General features: G+C 41.8%; 1 protein-coding gene across 1 annotated transcript in view; it reads left to right on the top strand.

Moving 5' to 3' along the window:
* The first annotated feature begins 1,265 nt into the window (after positions 1-1,265).
* Positions 1,266-24,435, top strand: part of dnaaf9 (dynein axonemal assembly factor 9) — a 107,231-nt gene continuing 84,061 nt past the window's right edge. Inside the window, exons 1-10 of the mRNA XM_046367624.1 lie at positions 1,266-1,413; positions 4,590-4,666; positions 5,712-5,837; positions 6,358-6,363; positions 13,237-13,264; positions 13,704-13,788; positions 14,348-14,444; positions 20,901-21,007; positions 21,497-21,574; positions 21,688-21,789. Coding sequence (XP_046223580.1) covers positions 1,358-1,413; positions 4,590-4,666; positions 5,712-5,837; positions 6,358-6,363; positions 13,237-13,264; positions 13,704-13,788; positions 14,348-14,444; positions 20,901-21,007; positions 21,497-21,574; positions 21,688-21,789 — 762 coding nt within the window. The 5' untranslated portion in view covers positions 1,266-1,357. The remainder of the gene's footprint in view (positions 1,414-4,589; positions 4,667-5,711; positions 5,838-6,357; positions 6,364-13,236; positions 13,265-13,703; positions 13,789-14,347; positions 14,445-20,900; positions 21,008-21,496; positions 21,575-21,687; positions 21,790-24,435) is intronic.

The raw sequence follows: 24,435 nt of genomic DNA, 5'->3' as shown, positions 1-24,435 counted from the left end.
GTAATATAATACACTACATAGATGTAATATAATACACTACATAGATGTAATATAATACACTACATAGATGTAATATAATACATATAATACATAGATGTAATATAATACACTACATAGATGTAATATAATACACTACATAGATGTAATATAATACACTACATAGATGTAATACAGTGCCTTGCGAAAGTATTCGGCCCTATTGAACTTTGCGACCTTTTGCCACATTTCAGGCTTCAAACATACAGATATAAAACGGTATTTTTTTGTGAAGAATCAACAACAAGTGGAACACAATCATGAAGTGGAACGACATTTATTGGATATTTCAAACTTTTTTAACAAATCAAAAACTGAAAAATTGGGCGTGCAAAATTATTCAGCCCCTTTACTTTCAGTGCAGCAAACTCTCTCCAGAAGTTCAGTGAGGATCTCTGAATGATCCAATGTTGACCTAAATGACTAATGATGATAAATACAATCCACCTGTGTGTAATATATAAATGCACCTGCACTGTGATAGTCTCAGAGGTCCGTTAAAAGCGCAGAGAGCATCATGAAGAACAAGGAACACATTGAAAATAAGAATTTGTTCTTCACTGACTTGCCTAGTACAATAAATAAACTATCGAGTCATAAACGCCATATGTAATATATTTGTATCAAAACAAACTACAGATAATCTGGAACCATTGTCTGGGCTTCTGTTCTTTATTACCCAGTGGGAGAGAGTAAGGATCACATCTGTTACAACACACAGGTGTTCAGAGAGACGCAGGTAGGTTAGTCCACTCTGTCTTCCGTAAACAAGCTCATGTAACATGGGAACACTAACCCTGTGTATCAATTTAGCCTATTTTAAAAAAACTTTAAAAACATCTCTCTCCGATATGAAAACCGTACCACAGGCGATGCGTGTTAATGTTCAGATCAACCCCACCTACAGAACAGTCCTGCGTCTCATGGACCTGTGAGAGTCCTGATCAAGGGCTAACAGGGCTGCATCGACTGCTGCTGTGGTGTAGGAAGGGGGGATTCCAAAATGTAGATTACATCCTTTTCTATATTGAAACAACTAATACCCCCTCCCCCTCAAAAATAAATAAATAGGTATGCTCTTTAGTGATATGTGTCTAATACCAGCCATAACTAATGTAATTGCATGTTGTTCAGCCTAAATATGACTGTGTTTTAAAAAGCTACTCCCCTAAATGTGTAATGGTCCAGGCGGTTGCTATGCCGTCGATACTTCTATAGCAGCAACGCTAACGAACACAATGACGGCACTGGTGCTCGCGCCTTGATCAAATATCGGCGGAGATTCCAAAAAAACAACGTTATTTTCAAAACGCTAATAAACATGTCTTGTATCCGCAGGGTTAACGGACAATTCCCGTGTATGAGCCCCGCTGTCAGGTAACGTCCATTTCTGACGCTATCTTGTTTACCGAAAAGGGATGTGATGAAGCTAGCTAGCTTAGCTATATATATTTAGCTGCAGATGTGTTGTTTCTTTACGTTGCTCGGCAGTTGAGCTAGCTAACGTTAGCCAACCGTTTTAACGTTTGCTTGAAAACTACTGTTCGCTATCTCGCCATGGTTGACTATGACATTGGATCGGCTAGATATGAAGCTAACTAATCGATTGATTGTAGCTAGACTAGTTAGCTGCTAGCGTCAATTGCCTAGGAATTCAATCAAAGTCGCACTGTGAGAATGTGCATTGCGGATAGATACATCTACATTGCACCTTTTTTACTGTCTTTTTTTCTTATTTACTGTAGATGCTGTGTTGCTATTTCTGCCTTTCGCACGTCTGAGTGCGGATTGCACATTTTGATCATACGAAAAAAGGTAGAAGGTGGAAAATGTAAATGACACCACCATCTAACCCTGCATCTTACCTATACACTATCCCCAAAACCCCATCCCACTACTTTAGCCCTAAACGACTCTACACCAGGCCGTTGTCCTTGGAGGATGGAAAACCTTCTCTCAACTTCCTGTAGATCTGCTGCACAAAACTGCTTCAACTATCACATCTTTCTTCTGTGATTTCTGCTCCATCCCTGCAGTTGATCACCATGGTTATAAATGCAAGAAATCCATCCTTATTAAAACTCAACCTCTCTGAATCTCTCTCTTCAGGCCTACTCACTGGGGCAGCTAACACTGCCTTAGACCTCTGCGCCACTCGGGAGGCCCAAATGATTACGTTTTGGTCAAGCATCTGTTTGGGCTTCTTGTGGTCAATTTGCATTCTACAAATATTTGTAATTATCTTTATATTTTAGTTGACTTTCTTATCCAGAGCGACTTACATGAGCAATTAGGGTTAAGTGCCTTGCTCAAGGGCACATCTACAGATTTTTCACCTAGTCGTCTCAGGGATTCAAACCAGTGACCTTTCAATTACTGGCCCGACACTCTTAACCACTAGGCTACCTGCCGACCATCTGCTTAAGAAAAATGGGCCGTGGCTGAATCTAGTTGATGATACCTGATCTAGGCCATGCCGCCCGTTTTCAAGTCCATTCGTACATTTTTCATGCCTAATGATAAATTATGGTGTAATGGCAGACAGTTTTCTGGACATTTAGTTTTCATTACTGTGATTGGCTCATGTTTTACTGGACCATACCGCCTTACTTTCACCCCGAACATGACACCAGTCGAGTCCCGAGACGCCTGACGCAGATCACTTGCTGCCTCTGGGTGGAGGATTACCTTTATTTTACTAGGCAAGTCAGTTAAGAACAATTTCTTATTTTCAATGACTGCCTAGGTACAGTGGGTTAACTGCTTGTTCAGGGGCAGAACAACAGATCTGTACCTTGCCAGCTCGGGGATTTGAACTTGCAACCTTTCGGTTACTAGTCCAACGCTCTAACCACTAGGCTACCTGCTGGTTACTAGTCCAACGCTCTAACCACCAGGCTACCTGCTGGTTACTAGTCCAACGCTCTAACCACTAGGCTACCTGCTGGTTACTAGTCCAACGCTCTAACCACTAGGCTACCTGCTGGTTACTAGTCCAACGCTCTAACCACTAGGCTACCTGCTGGTTACTAGTCCAACGCTCTAACCTCCAGGCTAACTGCTGGTTACTAGTCCAACGCTCTAACCACTAGGCTACCTGCTGGTTACTAGTCCAACGCTCTAACCACTAGGCTACCTGCTGGTTACTAGTCCAACGCTCTAACCACTAGGCTACCTGCTGGTTACTAGTCCAACGCTCTAACCACTAGGCTACCTGCTGGTTACTAGTCCAACGCTCAAACCTCCAGGCTAACTGCTGGTTACTAGTCCAACGCTCTAACCACTAGGCTACCTGCTGGTTACTAGTCCAACGCTCTAACCTCCAGGCTAACTGCTGGTTACTAGTCCAACGCTCTAACCACTAGGCTACCTGCTGGTTACTAGTCCAACGCTCTAACCTCCAGGCTAACTGCTGGTTACTAGTCCAACGCTCTAACCACTAGGCTACCTGCTGGTTACTAGTCCAACGCTCTAACCACCAGGCTACCTGCTGGTTACTAGTCCAACGCTCTAACCACTAGGCTACCTGCTGGTTACTAGTCCAACGCTCTAACCACTAGGCTACCTGCTGGTTACTAGTCCAACGCTCTAACCACTAGGCTACCTGCTGGTTACTAGTCCAACGCTCTAACCACTAGGCTACCTGCTGGTTACTAGTCCAACGCTCTAACCACTAGGCTACCTGCTGGTTACTAGTCCAACGCTCTAACCACTAGGCTACCTGCTGGTTACTAGTCCAACGCTCTAACCACTAGGCTACCTGCTGGTTACTAGTCCAACGCTCTAACCACTAGGCTACCTGCTGGTTACTAGTCCAACGCTCTAACCACTAGGCTACCTGCTGGTTACTAGTCCAACGCTCTAACCACTAGGCTACCTGCTGGTTACTAGTCCAACGCTCTAACCACTAGGCTACCTGCTGGTTACTGGCCCAACGCTCTAACCACTAGGCTACCCTGCCGTCCCAAAGACAAAAAATCTAAACGATTCCACTTCTCTAAACTTTGACGGATGTAACAGTTCTCAGTTTGTCCTTTACCCAACTTAAAACAACATATTGGTCGGCCAAAAAGCATAGATCCACTTTTTTCCAAAAACCACACTCCTACCGGTCCAAAATCATCTCTGGTAGGATTTTCAGGGCAAAATCTGTACCACCACACCTGCTGCCACAGGAAGGCCTTCATCCTGGCTCAGTTTCAGAGGAATCATCACTGACTCAATCTCATGATTCTCAAGAGAGCCAGCAGACCCATGGGATCCAACATCCTCAAAATGCTAAAGTGATAAACTAAATTTAGAAGTAATATTCCCTGGCTTGTATTCAGGCAATGAAGGTTTGTACTTAGAACACTTTTTCCCCCCGCTTTCGAGTCTTTGACATTTCCTCTTTCTCGCCGTCGGACTGATAGCCTTTTGTCCAATTGCTGCTCCAAGGGCACTGGCTTCTATCCAATTGTATGGTTCATATGGTGGATGTTTATTTGTATTTTGACAAATTGGCATCAATGGCACCTACTGTATCTACGTAATATTGTGTTTGTCTTTTTCAGCTGCTCCCGTCTGCGCCATGTCCAGTCACTGCTGTGGGAGGGGGAAGCCAGCCCTGATGGGATTCTATGCTCTCTGGGTGAGTCCAGCTCTGTCTCAATACTGGAGTCACATTCATTCTGAGGAACATGACAATATATTAAACATTGCTTGAATGCAGGAAACTGTCTTGAGATATTATTATTTATACACTTAGTATATCAAACATTAGGAACACCTTCCTAATATTGAGTTTCACCTCCCCCTTTGCCCTCAATTCGTCGGGACATGGACTCCTCAAGGTGTCAAGCGTTCCACGGGGATGCTGGCCCATGTTGACTCCAATGTTTCCATTTGGGTGCTGGACCATGCTTGATACACATGGGGAACTATTGAGCGTGAAAAACCCAGCAGCGTTGCAGTTCTTGACACAAACCGGTGTGCCTGGCATCTACTACCATACCCCGTTCATAGGCACTAAAATCTATGAATGGCACACATACACAATCCTGTGTCAAGGCTTAAAAAAAACATGATTTAACCCGACTCCTTCCCTTCATCTACATTAAGTGGCTTTAACAAGTGACATCAAGAAGGAATCATACAGTAGCTTTCTCCTGGTCAGTCTCTGATGGAAAGAGCATGTGTTCTTAATGTTTTGTACACTATTCCCTGCTTTATATAGATGATGCTTTAGCTATGTTGTAGTCATATTAACTTCCCTGTTTTATATAGATGATGCTTTAGCTATGTTGTAGTCATATTAACTTCCCTGTTTTATATAGATGATGCTTTAGCTATGTTGTAGTCATATTAACTTCCCTGTTTTATATAGATGATGCTTTAGCTATGTTGTAGTCATATTAACTTCCCTGTTTTATATAGATGATGCTTTAGCTATGTTGTAGTCATATTAACTTCCCTGTTTTATATAGATGATGCTTTAGCTATGTTGTAGTCATATTAACTTCCCTGTTTTATATAGATGATGCTTTAGCTATGTTGTAGTCATATTAACTTCCCTGTTTTATATAGATGATGCTTTAGCTATGTTGTAGTCATATTAACTTCCCTGTTTTATATAGATGATGCTTCCCTGTTTTATTTGATTTCAGCATGATTTGACATGTTAGTTCATATTGCAGGGATTGACAGCAGGTATAATGAGGGCTGCAGTGAGCTGGCCAACTACCTGTTCTACGGACTGTACCGGAAGAACCAGCTGAACCTGGAGCACATTCTGGAGGACTTCCCTGAGGAGGTGTTGGATGGTGAGGAGAAGGGGTTATGGGGTTTAGTATTTCAATAAGATCCCTCAAATATGAAGCAAAACACAACAAATAGAATCAATAATATACACCATAGAACATGTCTGTGTCTCCACAGTCCCCGTCATGCCATAAGGTGTTCTTTAATCAGTTACCTTAGGTGGCAGAGGGTCCAAGTAGTCGTAGCTCTATTTAATACTGTTTGTTTCAAAGCCTCTGTTCTGGACCTGGGGACTATGAAGAGACCTCTGGTTGCATATCTCGTTTTGTACCGATGAGTGTCCAAACTTTGTGCCAACGGTTTGAACAGACAGTTCAGTACCTTAAACACATCAATACCTTGCACAAATACCCATAGTGATGCAGGCAATCTCTCTTCAACTCTGAGCCAGGGGAGACTGACATGCATGTGACTGACATCCACCTCCGTGTACATCTAAGTGCAACGTGCTGCCCTGTTGTGGACCGACTGCAGTTTATCGATGTCCAGTGCATAAAATTAACACCCGGCAAATGCGGGTAGATTTAGGTATTCCTGTGTTAAAATATCAATTTCACCAGCCACGCAGCAACGTGGGGGTAGGATCAGTATATAGTCAGTAGTAGGGGTTAGGGTTATGGGGTTAGGATCAGTATATAGTCAGTAGTAGGGGTTATGGGGTTAGGATCAGTATATAGTCAGTAGTAGGGGTTATGATCAGTATATAGTCAGTAGTAGGGGTTATGGGGTTATGGGGTTAGGATCAGTATATAGTCAGTAGTAGGGGTTATGATCAGTATATAGTCAGTAGTAGGGGTTATGGGGTTATGGGGTTAGGATCAGTATATAGTCAGTAGTAGTGGTTAGGATCAGTATATAGTCAGTAGTAGTGGTTAGGATCAGTATATAGTCAGTAGTAGGGATTAGGATCAGTATATAGTCAGTAGTAGGGGTTATGATCAGTATATAGTCAGTAGTAGGGGTTAGGGTTATGGGGTTAGGATCAGTATATAGTCAGTAGTAGGGGTTAGGATCAGTATATAGTCAGTAGTAGGGGTTATGGGGTTAGGATCAGTATATAGTCAGTAGTAGTGGTTAGGATCAGTGTATATAGTCAGTAGTAGGGGTTATGGGGTTAGGATCAGTATATAGTCAGTAGTAGGGGTTAGGATCAGTATATAGTCAGTAGTAGTGGTTAGGATCAGTATATAGTCAGTAGTAGGGGTTAGGATCAGTATATAGTCAGTAGTAGGGGTTATGGGGTTAGGATCAGTATATAGTCAGTAGTAGGGGTTAGGATCAGTATATAGTCAGTAGTAGTGGTTAGGATCAGTATATAGTCAGTAGTAGGGGTTATGGGGTTAGGATCAGTATATAGTCAGTAGTAGGGGTTAGGATCAGTATATAGTCAGTAGTAGTGGTTAGGATCAGTATATAGTCAGTAGTAGGGGTTAGGATCAGTATATAGTCAGTAGTAGGGGTTATGGGGTTAGGATCAGTATATAGTCAGTAGTAGGGGTTAGGATCAGTATATAGTCAGTAGTAGTGGTTAGGATCAGTATATAGTCAGTAGTAGGGGTTAGGATCAGTATATAGTCAGTAGTAGGGGTTATGGGGTTAGGATCAGTATATAGTCAGTAGTAGGGGTTATGATCAGTATATAGTCAGTAGTAGGGGTTATGGGGTTAGGATCAGTATATAGTCAGTAGTAGTGGTTAGGATCAGTATATAGTCAGTAGTAGTGGTTAGGATCAGTATATAGTCAGTAGTAGTGGTTAGGATCAGTATATAGTCAGTAGTAGTGGTTAGGATCAGTATATAGTCAGTAGTAGGGGTTATGGGGTTAGGATCAGTATATAGTCAGTAGTAGGGGTTATGGGGTTAGGATCAGTATATAGTCAGTAGTAGTGGTTAGGATCAGTATATAGTCAGTAGTAGGGGTTAGGATCAGTATATAGTCAGTAGTAGGGGTTATGATCAGTATATAGTCAGTAGTAGGGGTTAGGGTTATGGGGTTAGGATCAGTATATAGTCAGTAGTAGTGGTTAGGATCAGTGTATATAGTCAGTAGTAGGGGTTATGGGGTTAGGATCAGTATATAGTCAGTAGTAGGGGTTAGGGTTATGGGGTTAGGATCAGTATATAGTCAGTAGTAGTGGTTAGGATCAGTATATAGTCAGTAGTAGGGGGTAGGATCAGTATATAGTCAGTAGTAGGGGTTAGGGTTATGGGGTTAGGATCAGTATATAGTCAGTAGTAGTGGTTAGGATCAGTGTATATAGTCAGTAGTAGGGGTTATGGGGTTAGGATCAGTATATAGTCAGTAGTAGTGGTTAGGATCAGTATATAGTCAGTAGTAGGGGTTAGGATCAGTATATAGTCAGTAGTAGGGGTTAGGATCAGTGTATATAGTCAGTAGTAGGGGTTAGGATCAGTGTATATAGTCAGTAGTAGGGGTTAGGATCAGTGTATATAGTCAGTAGTAGGGGTTATGGGGTTAGGATCAGTATATAGTCAGTAGTAGGGGTTAGGGTTATGGGGTTAGGATCAGTATATAGTCAGTAGTAGTGGTTAGGATCAGTATATAGTCAGTAGTAGGGGTTATGGGGTTAGGATCAGTATATAGTCAGTAGTAGTGGTTATGGGGTTAGGATCAGTATATAGTCAGTAGTAGGGGTTATGATCAGTATATAGTCAGTAGTAGGGGTTATGGGGTTAGGATCAGTATATAGTCAGTAGTAGGGGTTATGGGGTTAGGATCAGTATATAGTCAATATTAGGGGTTAGGATCAGTATATAGTCAGTAGTAGGGGTTAGGATCAGTATATAGTCAGTAGTAGGGGTTAGGATCAGTATATAGTCAGTAGTAGGGGTTATGGGGTTATGATCAGTATATAGTCAGTAGTAGGGGTTATGGGGTTAGGATCAGTATATAGTCAATATTAGGGGTTAGGATCAGTATATAGTCAGTAGTAGTGGTTAGGATCAGTATATAGTCAGTAGTAGGGGTTATGGGGTTATGATCAGTATATAGTCAGTAGTAGGGGTTATGATCAGTATATAGTCAGTAGTAGGGGTTATGATCAGTATATGGTCAGTAGTAGGGGTTATGGGGTTAGGATCAGTATATAGTCAGTAGTAGGGGTTATGGGGTTAGGATCAGTATATAGTCAATATTAGGGGTTAGGATCAGTATATAGTCAGTAGTAGGGGTTATGGGGTTATGATCAGTATATAGTCAGTAGTAGGGGTTATGGGGTTAGGATCAGTATATAGTCAATATTAGGGGTTAGGATCAGTATATAGTCAGTAGTAGTGGTTAGGATCAGTATATAGTCAGTAGTAGGGGTTATGGGGTTATGATCAGTATATAGTCAGTAGTAGGGGTTATGATCAGTATATAGTCAGTAGTAGGGGTTATGGGGTTAGGATCAGTATATAGTCAGTAGTAGGGGTTATGGGGTTAGGATCAGTATATAGTCAATATTAGGGGTTAGGATCAGTATATAGTCAGTAGTAGGGGTTAGGATCAGTATATAGTCAGTAGTAGGGGTTAGGATCAGTATATAGTCAGTAGTAGGGATTAGGATCAGTATATAGTCAGTAGTAGGGGTTATGGGGTTATGGGGTTATGATCAGTATATAGTCACTAGTAGGGGTTATGATCAGTATATAGTCAGTAGTAGGGGTTATGGGGTTAGGATCAGTATATAGTCAGTAGTAGGGGTTATGGGGTTAGGATCAGTATATAGTCAATATTAGGGGTTAGGATCAGTATATAGTCAGTAGTAGGGGTTAGGATCAGTATATAGTCAGTAGTAGGGGTTATGGGGTTATGATCAGTATATAGTCAGTAGTAGGGGTTATGATCAGTATATAGTCAGTAGTAGGGGTTAGTATATAGTCAGTAGGTTATGATCAGTATATAGTCAGTAGTCAGTAGGGTTATGATCAGTATATAGTCAGTAGTAGGGGTTATGATCAGTATATAGTCAGTAGTAGAGGTTATGATCAGTATATAGTCAGTAGTAGGGGTTATGGGGTTAGGATCAGTATATAGTCAGTAGTAGGGGTTATGGGGTTATGATCAGTATATAGTCAGTAGTAGGGGTTAGGATCAGTATATAGTCAGTAGTAGGGGTTATGGGGTTATGATCAGTATATAGTCAGTAGTAGGGGTTATGGGGTTATGATCAGTATATAGTCAGTAGTAGGGGTTATGGGGTTAGGATCAGTATATAGTCAGTAGTAGGGGTTAGTAGGGGTTAGGATCAGTATATAGTCAGTAGTAGGGGTTAGGATCAGTATATAGTCAGTAGTAGGGGTTAGGATCAGTATATAGTCAGTAGTAGGGGTTAGGATCAGTATATAGTCAGTAGTAGGGGTTAGGATCAGTATATAGTCAGTAGTAGTGGTTAGGATCAGTATATAGTCAGTAGTAGGGGTTAGGATCAGTATATAGTCAGTAGTAGGGGTTAGGATCAGTATATAGTCAGTAGTAGGGGTTAGGATCAGTATATAGTCAGTAGTAGGGGTTAGGATCAGTATATAGTCAGTAGTAGTAGGGGGGTTAGGATCAGTATATAGTCAGTAGTAGGGGTTATGGGGTTAGGATCAGTATATAGTCAGTAGTAGGGGTTATGATCAGTATATAGTCAGTAGTAGGGGTTATGGGGTTAGGATCAGTATATAGTCAGTAGTAGGGGTTAGGATCAGTATATAGTCAGTAGTAGGGGTTATGGGGTTAGGATCAGTATATAGTCAGTAGTAGGGGTTATGGGGTTAGGATCAGTATATAGTCAGTAGTAGGGGTTATGGGGTTAGGATCAGTATATAGTCAGTAGTAGGGGTTAGGGGGTTAGTCAGTAGTAGGGGTTCAGTAGTATAGTCAGTAGTAGGGGTTATGGGGTTAGGATCAGTATATAGTCAGTAGTAGGGGTTAGGGGTTAGGATCAGTATATAGTCAGTAGTAGGGGTTAGGATCAGTATATAGTCAGTAGTAGGGGTTATGGGGTTAGGATCAGTATATAGTCAGTAGTAGGGGTTATGGGGTTAGGATCAGTATATAGTCAGTAGTAGGGGTTAGGGGTTAGGATCAGTATATAGTCAGTAGTAGGGGTTAGGATCAGTATATAGTCAGTAGTAGGGGTTAGGATCAGTATATAGTCAGTAGTAGGGGTTAGGATAGTATATAGTCAGTAGTAGGGGGTTAGGTTAGGATCAGTATATAGTCAGTAGTAGGGGGGTTATGGGGTTAGGATCAGTATATAGTCAGTAGTAGGGGTTAGGATCAGTATATAGTCAGTAGTAGGGGTTATGGGGTTAGGATCAGTATATAGTCAGTAGTAGGGGTTAGGATCAGTATATAGTCAGTAGTAGGGGTTAGGATCAGTATATAGTCAGTAGTAGGGGTTAGGATCAGTATATAGTCAGTAGTAGTATGGGGTATGGGGTTAGGATCAGTATATAGTCAGTAGTAGGGGTTAGGGTATATAGTCAGTAGGGGTTAGGATCAGTATATAGTCAGTAGTAGGGGTTAGGATCAGTATATAGTCAGTAGTAGGGGTTATGGGGTTAGGATCAGTATATAGTCAGTAGTAGGGGTTAGGATCAGTATATAGTCAGTAGTAGGGGTTAGGATCAGTATATAGTCAGTAGTAGGGGTTAGGATCAGTATATAGTCAGTAGTAGGGGTTATGGGGTTAGGATCAGTATATAGTCAGTAGTAGGGGTTAGGATCAGTATATAGTCAGTAGTAGGGGTTAGGATCAGTATATAGTCAGTAGTAGGGGTTATGGGGTTAGGATCAGTATATAGTCAGTAGTAGGGGTTAGGATCAGTATATAGTCAGTAGTAGGGGTTAGGATCAGTATATAGTCAGTAGTAGGGGTTAGGATCAGTATATAGTCAGTAGTAGGGGTTAGGATCAGTATATAGTCAGTAGTAGGGGTTAGGATCAGTATATAGTCAGTAGTAGGGGTTATGGGGTTAGGATCAGTATATAGTCAGTAGTAGGGGTTAGGATCAGTATATAGTCAGTAGTAGGGTATATAGTCAGTAGTAGGGGTTATGGGGTTAGGATCAGTATATAGTCAGTAGTAGGGGTTATGGGGTTAGGATCAGTATATAGTCAGTAGTAGGGTTATGGGGTTAGGATCAGTATATAGTCAGTAGTAGGGGTTATGGGGTTAGATCAGAGTCAGTAGTAGGGGTTATGGGGTTAGTCAGTCAGTAGTAGGGGTTATGGGGTTAGGATCAGTATATAGTCAGTAGTAGGGGTTAGGATCAGTATATAGTCAGTAGTAGGGGTTATGGGGTTAGGATCAGTATATAGTCAGTAGTAGGGGTTAGGATCAGTATATAGTCAGTAGTAGGGGTTATGGGGTTAGGATCAGTATATAGTCAGTAGTAGGGGTTATGGGGTTAGGATCAGTATATAGTCAGTAGTAGGGGTTATGGGGTTAGGATCAGTATATAGTCAGTAGTAGGGGTTAGGATCAGTATATAGTCAGTAGTAGGGGTTAGGATCAGTATATAGTCAGTAGTAGGGGTTAGGATCAGTATATAGTCAGTAGTAGGGGTTAGGATCAGTATATAGTCAGTAGTGGGGGTTATGGGGTTAGGATCAGTATATAGTCAGTAGTAGGGGTTAGGATCAGTATATAGTCAGTAGTAGTAGGATCAGTATATAGTCAGTAGTGGGGTTAGGATCAGTATATAGTCAGTAGTAGGGGTTATGGGGTTATGGTATATAGTCAGTAGTAGGGTTATGGGGTTAGTCAGTAGTCAGTAGTAGGGGTTAGGATCAGTATATAGTCAGTAGTGGGGGTATGGGGTTAGGATCAGTATATAGTCAGTAGTAGGGGTTATGGGGTTAGGATCAGTATATAGTCAGTAGTAGGGGTTAGGATCAGTATATAGTCAGTAGTAGGGGTTAGGGGTTCAGGAGTCAGTAGTAGGGGTTAGGATCAGTATATAGTCAGTAGTAGGGGTTAGGATCTATATAGTCAGTAGTAGGGGTTATGGGGTTAGGATCAGTATATTCATACTACTTCACACATGTTGGATGGTTAGGATCAGTATATAGTCAGCTCCTGGCTCCAGTGATTATATAGTCAGTAGTAGGGGTTAGGGGGTTGGATCAGTATATAGTCAGTACCCAGGGGGTTAGTCATATAGGTCTCCGGTTAGGATCAGTATTAGTCAGTAGTAGACTGGTTACCCAGGGGGTTAATAGTATATAGTCAGTAGTGGGGTTAGGATGACAACCTAGTCAGTAGTTCTAGTGTGTTAGGTTATATGCTGTAGCCAGGGTTTGACTCTATAGTCAGTAGTAGGGGTTCTGGGGTTAACAGTATATAGTGAGTAGGGGTTATGGGGTTCAGTATCTAGTCAGAGTAGGGGTTGATCAGTATATGTCAGTAGTAGGGGTCAAGGCAGATAGTGTCCAGTAGTACTGTTAATCAATATAGTCAGTTACCTTATGGGTTAGGACAGTCTAGTCAGTAGTAGGGGTTAATCTATATAGTCAGTACTAGGGGTTATGGGGTTAGGATCAGTATATAGTCAGTAGCAGGGTTAGCTATTACTATAACCACATAGGTTAGGTCTATACCCAGGCAGAGGTTAGCTATTACTGTAACCACATAGATCTACTATAGTCCAGCAGGTTATGGGGTTAGTAACCACAGTATATTCTTACTTCACACATGTTAGCTATTCTGTAACCACATAGACTGTCTTACCCAGGCAGAGGTTAATATTTTAACCACAGTCTTACATCCAGGCAGAGGTTATTCTCTATATACTGTAACCACATAGTATTTCACTATATAGGGAATAGGGTGCTTTTATAACCACATAGACTGTCTTACCCAAACAGAGGTTAGCTATTACTGTAACCACATAGACTGTCTTACCCAGCCAGAGGTTAGCTATTACTGTAACCACATAGACTGTCTTACCCAAACAGAGGTTAGCTATTACTGGATAACCTCCATAGACTGTCTTACCCAAACAGAGGTTAGCTATTACTATAACCACATAGACTGTCTTACCCAGGCAGAGGTTAGCTATTACTGTAACCACATAGACTGTCTTACCCAGGCAGAGGTTAGCTATTACTATAACCACATAGACTGTCTTACCCAGCCAGAGGTTAGCTATTACTATAACCACATAGACTGTCTTACCCAGCCAGAGGTTAGCTATTACTGTAACCACATAGACTGTCTTACCCAGGCAGAGGTTAGCTATTACTGTAACCACATAGACTGTCTTACCCAGCCAGAGGTTAGCTTACTACCATCACACTTGTAAGTTCTCATCCAAATGTTCAATTGATCAAGAAGTAAATAACAATATTTTTACATTTTGATTAGATTACTTCATTAATAGAAATGCATTTATATTTGTTTCCTTAACCAAGCAGATACACAGGTATGTCTAAATTGAATGTTGATGTTGATTATATTCACTCCTGTTCTCCGCCCTCCCCCTCCTTCTTTGTTTCCCCCCTCATCTCCCCCTGCAGTATGAAGACGAGGAAGCAGCGGAGGAGTTTAAGATCTCCAGCTTTGTGAGCATGGTTCAAGACTGCAGCCGTATTGGAGTTCCTTACAGCACCCAGGGTACAGTATAGATGCAGAGATTACATAGTACATGTTACATGTACAGTGCCTTTGGCAAGTATTCAGACCCCTTGACTTTTCCCACACTTTGTTACGTGTTGTGACTTTACTTTCATTAATCTGATGACTGTTATTTATTTAATCAACTATATTTGTTACCTGATTTAAATTAATCATGTAACAATTAACTCATTAGGATTTGGGGCACCACGAGAGCGGTTTTTACCATCTCCCGAATTAAATTCTGAAGGTCTTTACCTATTACATCCATAAAACGGTCAACGTATTATTCATAACCTCATATCATATCATCATTCTGAACAGTCGTACCCTCCTGCATCTGCAAAAAACCCAGCCTTACTTATGATTCAGTACGGATTCAGTAAAGACCTAAGTTGCAGAATGGTGCCGGAGGAGATGGCTGCTGTTTTATGGGCTCCTAACCAATTGTGCTATTGTGTGTGTTTTTTAGTGTTATTTGTAACTTATTTTGTACATAATGTTTCCGCCACCGTCTGGAAGAAGAACTGGAAGAATATTTTTTTCTTTAACGAGTCGGAGCCGAAGGATTTACTTCAGACACCCGACAAGGCTCAAATATCCGTCATTCGCATGAGAAAGAGACGGAGATATCGAGGACATAGGTCGGGGTGCCTTGTAAGGATCCGACGACGACTGGGTAATCTGCCTCTACCATCAGTCCTATTAGCCAACGTACAATCATTGGATAGCAAAATAGACAAGCTACGTTCATGAATATCCAACCAATGGGACATTAAAGACTATAATGTTTCACCGAGTCGTGGCAGAATGACGATATGGATAACATACAGCTGGCGGGGTGTCACGTAGAGTAGGCCAGAAGGCTATACTGGAAAACCTAACCTCTATCACGTAGAGTAGGCCAGAAGGCTATACTGGAAAACCTAACCTATATCACGTAGAGTAGGCCAGAAGGCTAAACTGGAAAACCTAACCTCTATCAAAATAACAAGATGGCGGAGCTGCAAAAGTTGTTCTGTGCCTCTGGGTGTTTATTTACATAGCAGTACTGTTGTTTTTGTTCAGGAATCACTATCTAACATATACCTTATGGGACAGCTAAACACAATGCTTCCCCATCCACAGTACTGCCCCATCTAACATATACCTTATGGGACAGCTGAACACAATGCTTCCCCATCCACAGTACTGCTATCTAACATATACCTTATGGGACAGCTAAACACAATGCTTCCCCATCCACAGTACTGCCATCTAACATATACCTAATGGGACAGCTAAACACAATGCTTCCCCATCCACAGTACTGCCCCATCTAACATATACCTTATGGGACAGCTAAACACAATGCTTCCCCATCCACAGTACTGCTATCTAACATATACCTTATGGGACAGCTAAACACAATGCTTCCCCATCCACAGTACTGCTATCTAACATATACCTTATGGGACAGCTAAACACAATGCTTCCCCATCCACAGTACTGCTATCTAACATATACCTTATGGGACAGCTAAACACAATGCTTCCCCATCCACAGTACTGCTATCTAACATATACCTTATGGGACAGCTAAACACAATGCTTCCCCATCCACAGTACTGCTATCTAACATATACCTTATGGGACAGCTGAACACAATGCTTCCCCATCCACAGTACTGCTATCTAATATATACCTTATGGGACAGCTAAACACAATGCTTCCCCATCCACAGTACTGCTATCTAACATATACCTTATGGGACAGCTAAACACAATGCTTCCCCATCCACAGTACTGCTATCTAACATATACCTTATGGGACAGCTAAACACAATGCTGCCCCATTCACAGCTCAATCTAAAATGCCTCTCCATGAACTGAAAGAGAGGCTCCTTTTGTTGGGGAAGCCCCTCCCATTAGAACAATTAACACTAATTCATTATGCAATGACCTATTCAAACCTACATTTTCCATTCACTAAACGTACTAAAGTATATACATTGCAACACGTTTTTTATGAAACAATATCCCAATGTAATTTTGGAAATATTGCCATTTACATTAATGGGCTATTCGGGACAGGCACGACAAAGTCCGCCCAATTCCCTAAGCTCGGGTCCTTATCCAGCATACCCGGAAGCTACAGAGATTGAGAGAGTAACAGAACAAACAAACGCGCTCATCCATAACATCAATAAGTATAATACATATTGCTTATATTAAATATGAACACTGACATAAGTGTGAAATGTATGTACTAAGACAGAGAGGTTAACTTGTGTGTCGACCCACATTGTTACCTTATAACGGAGCAAGGAGGAGTGATGAATGTGTTAAAGGACCACATGCTGTCCGCGGCCAGTGACGGACTTCTACGTCACACGGGGTTTACGCTGCATCGGTAATATAGAAGAGCTGCCTCTGGTAAGACAAGGGGTGCCCCAGCTGTAAACAACAGCTAATATTAAGGAAGTCTCAAGGTTTTGCTCGACTAAGGTAGAGTATCTCATGATAAGCAGTAGGCCAAATTATCTACTTAGAGAGTATTCATCTGTATTTTTCGTAGTTATCTTTTACCACCACAAACCGATGGTGGCACTAAGACTTCACTCAATGAGCTGTATAAGGCCATAAGGAAACAGGAAAACGCTTATCCAGAGGCGGCGCTCCTAGTGGCCGGGGACTTTAATGCAGGGAAAATTAAATTCGTTATACCTAATATCTACCAGCATGTTAAATGTGCAAAAAGGCGGGGAAAAAAACTCTAGAGGACCTTTACTCCACACACAGAGACGTATACAAAGCTCTCCCTCGCCCTCCATTTGGCAAATCTGACCATAATTCTATTCCTGCGTACAAGCAAAAACTAAAGCAGGAAGCACCAGTGACTCATTCAAAAAAGAAGTGGTCAGATGACGCATATGCTAAGCTACAGGACTGTTTTTCTAGCACAGACTGGAATATGTTCCTGGATTTTTCCGATGGCATTGAGGAGTACACCACATTGGTCACTGGCTTCATCAATAAGTGCATCGAGGACATCGTTCCCACAGTGACTGTACGTACATACCCCAACCAGAAGCCATGGATTACAAGCAACATTCGCACTGAGCTAAAGGGTAGAGCTGCCGCTTTCAAGGATCGGGACTCTAACCCGTACGCTTATAAGGAATCCTGCTATGCCGTCCGGCGAACCATCAAACAGGCAAATCGTAAATACAAGACTTAAGATTGAGTCGTACTACACCGGCTCCAACGCTCGTCAGATGTGGCACGGCTTGCAAACTATTACAGACTACAAAGGGTAGCACAGTTGCGAGCTGCCCAGTGACACGAGCCAACCAGACGAGCTAAATTACTTCTAATCTCGCTTTGAGGCAAGCAACGCTGAAGCATGCATGAGAGCATCAGCTTTTCCGGATGACTGTGTGATGACGCTCTTCATATTCAATGTGAGTAAGACCTTTAAACAGGTCAACATTCACAAGGCCGCAGGGCCAGACGGATTACCAGGATGTGTGCTCCGGGCATGCGCTGACAAACTGTCAGTGTCTTTACTGACATTTTCAACCTATCCCTAACTGAGTCTGTAATACCAATATGTTTCATGCGGACCACCATAGTCCCTGTGTACAAGAACACTAAGGTAACCTGCCTAAATGATTACCGCCCCGTGGCACTCACGTCTGTAGCCATGAAGTGGCACTCACGTCTGTAGCCATGAAGTGGCACTCACGTCTGTAGCCATGAAGTGGCACTCACGTCTGTAGCCATGAAGTGCTTTGAAAGGCTGGTCATGGCTCACATCAAAACCATTATCCCAGAAACCCTAGACCCACTCCAATTTGCATACTGCCCCAACAGATCCACAGATGATGCTATCTCTATTGCACTCCACACTGCCCTTTCCCACCTGGACAAAAGGAACACCTACATGAGAATGCTATTCATTTACTACAGCTCAGCGTTCAACACCACAGTGCCCACAAAGCTCATCACTAAGCTAAGGACCCTGGGACTAAACACATCCCTCTGCAACTGGATCCTGGACATCCTGATGGGCCACCCCAAGGTGGTAAGTGTAGGTAACAACACATCTGCCACTCTGATCCTCAACACAGGGGCCCCTCAGGGGTGCGTGCTCAGTCTCCTCCTGTACTTCCTGTTCACCCATGACTGCATGGCCAGGCACGACTCGAACATCGTCATTAAGTTTACCAAGAACGCAACAGTGGTAGGCCTGATCACCGACAACGATGAGACAGCCTGTAGGGTGGAGGTCAGAAACCTGGCCGTGTGGTGCCAGGATAACAATCTCTCTCTCAACGTGATCAAGACAAATTATTGTGGACTACAGGAAAAGGTGGACAGAGCACACCCATATTCTCATCGACGGGGCTGTAGTGGAGCAGGTTGAGAGCTTCAAGTTCCTTGGTGTCCACATCACCAACAAATTATCATGGTCCAAGCACACCAAGACAGTTGTGAAAAGGGTACGACAAAGCCTATAACCCCTTAGGAGATTGAAATGATTTGGCATGGGTCCTCAGATCCTCAAAAGGTTATACAGCTGCACCATCAACAGCATCCTGACCTGACGGGTTGCATCACTGCCTGGTATGGCAGCTGCTCGGCCTCCGACCGCAAGACACTACAGATGGTAGTGCTTACGGCCCAGTACATCACTGGGGCCAAACTTCCTTCCGTCCAGGACCTCTACACCAGGCGGTGTCAGAGGAACGCCCTGAAAATTGTCAGACTCCAGCCACCTTAGTCATCGACTTGTTCTCTCTGCCACCGCACGGCAGGCGGTACCGGAACGCCAATTCTAGGTCCAAAAGGCTTCTTAACAGCTTTTACCCCCAAGCCATAAGGCTTCTGAACAGCTAATCAAATGGCTGCCCAGACTATTTGCATTGTCTTCCCCTGGACCCCCTCTCACACTGCTGCTACTCTCTGTTTATTATCTATGCATAGTCACTTTAACTGTACCTACATGTATATATTACCTCAATTATCTTGACTAACCGGTGCCCCCGCACATTGACTCTGTACTGGTAGCCCCTGTATAAAGCCTCACTACTGTTATTTTGCTACTGCTCTTTAATTATTTGTTATTTTTTCTGTTTTATGCTTAACCAACAATGCAGTTTAAAATATAGTGTTAAGGGCTTGTAAGTAAGCATTTCTCTGTAAGGTCTATGCATGTGACAAATACAATTTGATTTGATACTCAAATTGGTTTAATTATTTATTTACTAGCTAAGTAAATGATAACACAGGATAACAAACACACTTAATACATGAGAAAAAGGTATTCCTTGGTAACCAGTAATTACTCCTATAACTACTTCCTTGGTAACCAGTAATTATTCCTCTATAACTACTTCCTTGGTAACCAGTAACTCCTCTTAACTACCTTGGTAACCAGTAATTACTCCTCTATAACTAGCTACTATTCTTCATTGGTAACCAGTAATTACTACTTGGTAACAGTAATTATAACTACTTCCTTGGTAACCAGTAATTACTACACTATAACTACTTCCTTGGTAACCAGTAATTACTCCTCCATAACTACTTCCTTGGTAACCAGTAATTACTCCTCCATAACTACTTCCTTGGTAACCAGTAATTACTCCTCTATAACTACTTCCTTGGTAACCAGTAATTACTCCTATAGCTACTTCATTGGTAACCAGTAATTACTCCTCTAACTACTTCCTTGGTAACCAGTAATTACTCCTCTATAGCTACTTCCTTGGTAACCAGTAATTACTCCTCTATAACTACTTCCTTGGTAACCAGTAATTACTCCTCTAACTACTTCCTTGGTAACCAGTAATTACTCCTCTATAGCTACTTCCTTGGTAACCAGTAATTACTCATCCATAACTACTTCCTTGGTAACCAGTAATTACTACCTTGGTAACCAGTAATTACTCCTCTATAGCTACTTCCTTGGTAACCAGTAATTACTACACTATAACTACTTCCTTGGTAACCAGTAATTACTACACTATAACTACTTCCTTGGTAACCAGTAATTAACTCCTCCATAACTACTTCCTTGGTAACCAGTAATTACTCCTCCATAACTACTTCCTTGGTAACCAGTAATTACTCCTCTATAGCTACTTCCATTGGTAACCAGTAATTACTCCTCTATAACTACTTCATTGGTAACCAGTAATTACTCCTCTATAGCTACTTCCTTGGTAACCAGTAATTACTCCTCTATAGCTACTTCATTGGTAACCAGTAATTACTCCTCTAACTACTTCCTTGGTAACCAGTAATTGCTTAACAGCCTCCGACGTGACTTCTATTGTTCCACTTATGGAATGAAGCAAACAACTAATTAAACAATTGTAACATAATTGTAATGTAACCAGCAACTTGTTTTATAGTGTGACGATTTGGAATGTGTAATGTTTATATGTAAATGAGAAACTGTGCTGTTTCAGGCCACATCCAGACGTTTGACATGTTTATGATAGAGAAGTGGCCCATCATTCAGGCCTTCGCTCTGGAGGGGATCGGTGGAGGAAGCTTCTTCACCATGAAATACAAGGTACCTCACTCCATATTACTAATACAAATTGTAGGGGGAAATTGTCTAACCTTAGGTCCATGGCAGAATAGTTAGTAAAATAATTACATCTCCATTTAATTTGAGTGGTACAGAATAGTTGCCTGACGACCCAAACTAAATTTGCTACATACTTCAGTCTTAGACATTTCTGGTCACGAGGGTCGTTGTACAAAACAAAGTCATCAGCAATTGGATCATCTCTAACCAATCAGAGTATCAAAGCCAATGACACATTTTCTAAACACTGCTTTACCTACTTGTGTTCTGGCTCTGGCCCAACCTATCTGCCTGGGACCAATCCGAACGCTTAGAATGTGTTTCCATTATAATAATCGTCGGAGAGGTACTCGGATCCAGACTCATTGCAGAGAAGAAACTGTGGGCGTGGCGTTGCATTTGGCCAAAGGAGTTTGGGTTACTTCTCGGAAATGATTGACTGGATGTGTGTACTGTTGCTGTGTGTTCCAGTTGATGGACATCAGTGAGAAGCTGTGGCAGACCTACACCAGATTGGACCCTGTGTCCCTAGACAACCTGCTGACTGAGGTAACCATTCTGAGCTTGAACGCACCACACACTTGTGAGTAGATGTTGGAACAGGACCGTTGGACCAGCGTGTTGTGACGGCCACACTGACTCTGGTATGGTGTCTCTTCCAGGACCTGGTGTTGTTTGAGAAGCAGTGGAGCAGTTTCTTCTCCAGCTTTGACATCGAGAGCCATCTCTCTATCCTGGAACTGTCTGAGGCTCAGGCAGGGGAGGTAACTTAACACTAGAACCGCTCAAGCAGTCAAATCAAATGTTATTGGTCACATGGTCAGCAGATGTTATTGGTCACATGGTTAGCAGATGTTATTGGTCACATGGTTAGCAGATGGTATTGGTCACATGGTTAGCAGATGTTATTGGTCACATGGTTAGCAGATGTTATTGGTCACATGGTTAGCAGATGTTATTGGTCACATGGTTAACAGGTGTTATTGGTCACACACACATGGTCAGCAGGTGTTATTGGTCACACACACATGGTCAGCAGGTGTTATTAGTCACACACACATGGTTAGCAGGTGTTATTGGTCACACACACATGGTTAGCAGATGTTAATGGTCACATGGTTAGCAGATGTTATTGGTCACACACACATGGTCAGCAGATGTTATTGGTCACATGGTTAGTAGATGTTATTGGTCACATGGTCAGCAGATGTTATTGGTCACATGGTTAGTAGATGTTATTGGTCACACACACATGGTCAGCAGATGTTATTGGTCACACACATGGTCAGCAGATGTTATTGGTCACACACATGGTTAGCAGATGTTAATGGTCACATGGTTAGCAGATGTTATTGGTCACATGGTTAGCAGATGTTATTGGTCACGTACACATGGTCAGCAGATGTTATTGGTAACATACACATGGTCAGCAGATGTTATTGGTCACATACACCTGGTTAGCAGATGTTATTGGTCACATACACCTGGTTAGCAGATGTTAATGTGATTGTAGCGGATGCTTGTGGTTCTAGTTCCGACAGTGCAGTCATATCTAACAAGTAATTTAACAATTTCACAAGAACTACCTAATACACACATCTATAGGGGTTAATGAGAATATGTACATGTAAGTATATGAATGAGCGATGTCCGAGCAGCATGGGCAAGGTGCAGTCGATGGTATAAAATCCAGTATATACATGTGATATGAGTAATGTAAGATATGTAAACATTATTAAAGTGGCATTGTTTTCCTGTGACTAGTGATCCATTTATTGAAGTGGCCTGTGATTGGGTCTAAGTGCAGGCAGCAGCCTCTCTGAGTTAGTGATGGCTGTTTAGCACTCTGATGGCTTTGAGATAGAAGCTGTTTTTCAGTCTATGCAACACACCTCCAGGCTGTGTAAGGGTTATTTTACCACGAAGGAGAGTGATGGAGTGCTGCATCAGTAGACCTGGCCTCCATAATCCCCCGAACTCATTACATTTACATTACATTTAAGTCATTTAGCAGACGCTCTTATCCAGAGCGACTTACAAATTGGTGCATTCACTTTATGACATCCAGTAGAACAGTCACTTTACAATAGTGCATCGGTGTCTTAAAGGGGGGGGGGTGAGAAGGATTACTTATCCTATCCTAGGTATTCCTTAACCTCTTAGGGATAGGGCTGTCTACTGCCCCCGCTGGAGTAATTGCGTGCCCATGGTAAACATAATTATTTTTTGTCAAAAGTTGCTAATATATGCAAATAAAAAATATTATTGAATAGAAAACACTCTAAAGCTTTTAAAACCGTTTAAATTGTGTCTCTGTGTAAAGCATAACTCTCAAAATATGCATTCTCCCAAACTATCTCTTCTCATCAGAAAACTTATGCCACCTTGACGTCATCACAGACACCCTCCACAAACAGTTACCGCTCCCAGAACAGTCTCCACGTGTTCAGCGTGATCTCAGCTTTCAATGGGGCTTGTCATTGTGAGAATCGCCCGCTCGCGAGAGTTTGAGCACGCGGTATGCTCCCAGTCAATCAAAAACAGCTGTCACTTTTCTGTGCTCATTGGTAAAGTGCTCTCTTTCTTCCAAGATCGATTGAACGGTGCCTGTGTTTCTGTTTGTTCTCAAAATTGCTGTACACCTTTATAACATGTTAAAGCTTGATTATGAAGTTAGTTTGACAAGTTAACTAGACATATAATATATAATTTCAACGTTTTGGTGCGCAACTACATCAATTTTGCGTAAATTTCGACCGAAATGTGGGTATTTTGAGAACCGAAAGATGTAGACTTGAAAACTAAATGCTGGTTTGGTAAGTATAATCCCTTCCAGGTCGTTTGATGGAAGAACAGCAAAGGTAAGGGAATATTTAATGTATTAATTTTGGGTTTCTGTCGACTCCAAGATAAAGGAGTCATGATGCTACTGTGGGAGCGCCGACTCCATATTATAGTCTAGTGAATGCAAAATGTAACGTTAAAATTACATGTAACAATGCAATTGCATTTAGAAGAAGTGTATCTTGCTATACATATGTAAAACATGCATATTTAGTCAAAGTTCATGATGTGTATTCCTTGTTAGCTGACGTTATCTGCCGGGGCTATCATTTCTCAGGACATTTGGGTAGCATTTTTTGAACGATGCATCATTGTAAACAGAGATTTATGGATATATATAGCATATTATTGAAAAAAAAATGAATGTACTGTGTAACATGTTATATTACTGTCATCTGATGAAGATTTCAAAAGGTTAGTGAAATGATTTTTCTTTTAATCCTGCGTTTGTTGATTGCATATTTTTTCCTACTTGGCTATGCTAATGAGCTATGTCTGCGGTGGTGGTTTGACATAAATATGTGCTATGTTTTCGCTGTAAAACATTTTAGAAATCTGACTTGCTG

This window comes from Oncorhynchus gorbuscha, linkage group LG10, assembly GCF_021184085.1.
Source record: "Oncorhynchus gorbuscha isolate QuinsamMale2020 ecotype Even-year linkage group LG10, OgorEven_v1.0, whole genome shotgun sequence".
NCBI classification, from domain to species: domain Eukaryota; kingdom Metazoa; phylum Chordata; class Actinopteri; order Salmoniformes; family Salmonidae; genus Oncorhynchus; species Oncorhynchus gorbuscha.
The sequence above is the reverse complement of the archived record's forward strand: the minus strand, read 5'-3'. Positions and strand labels throughout refer to the sequence as shown.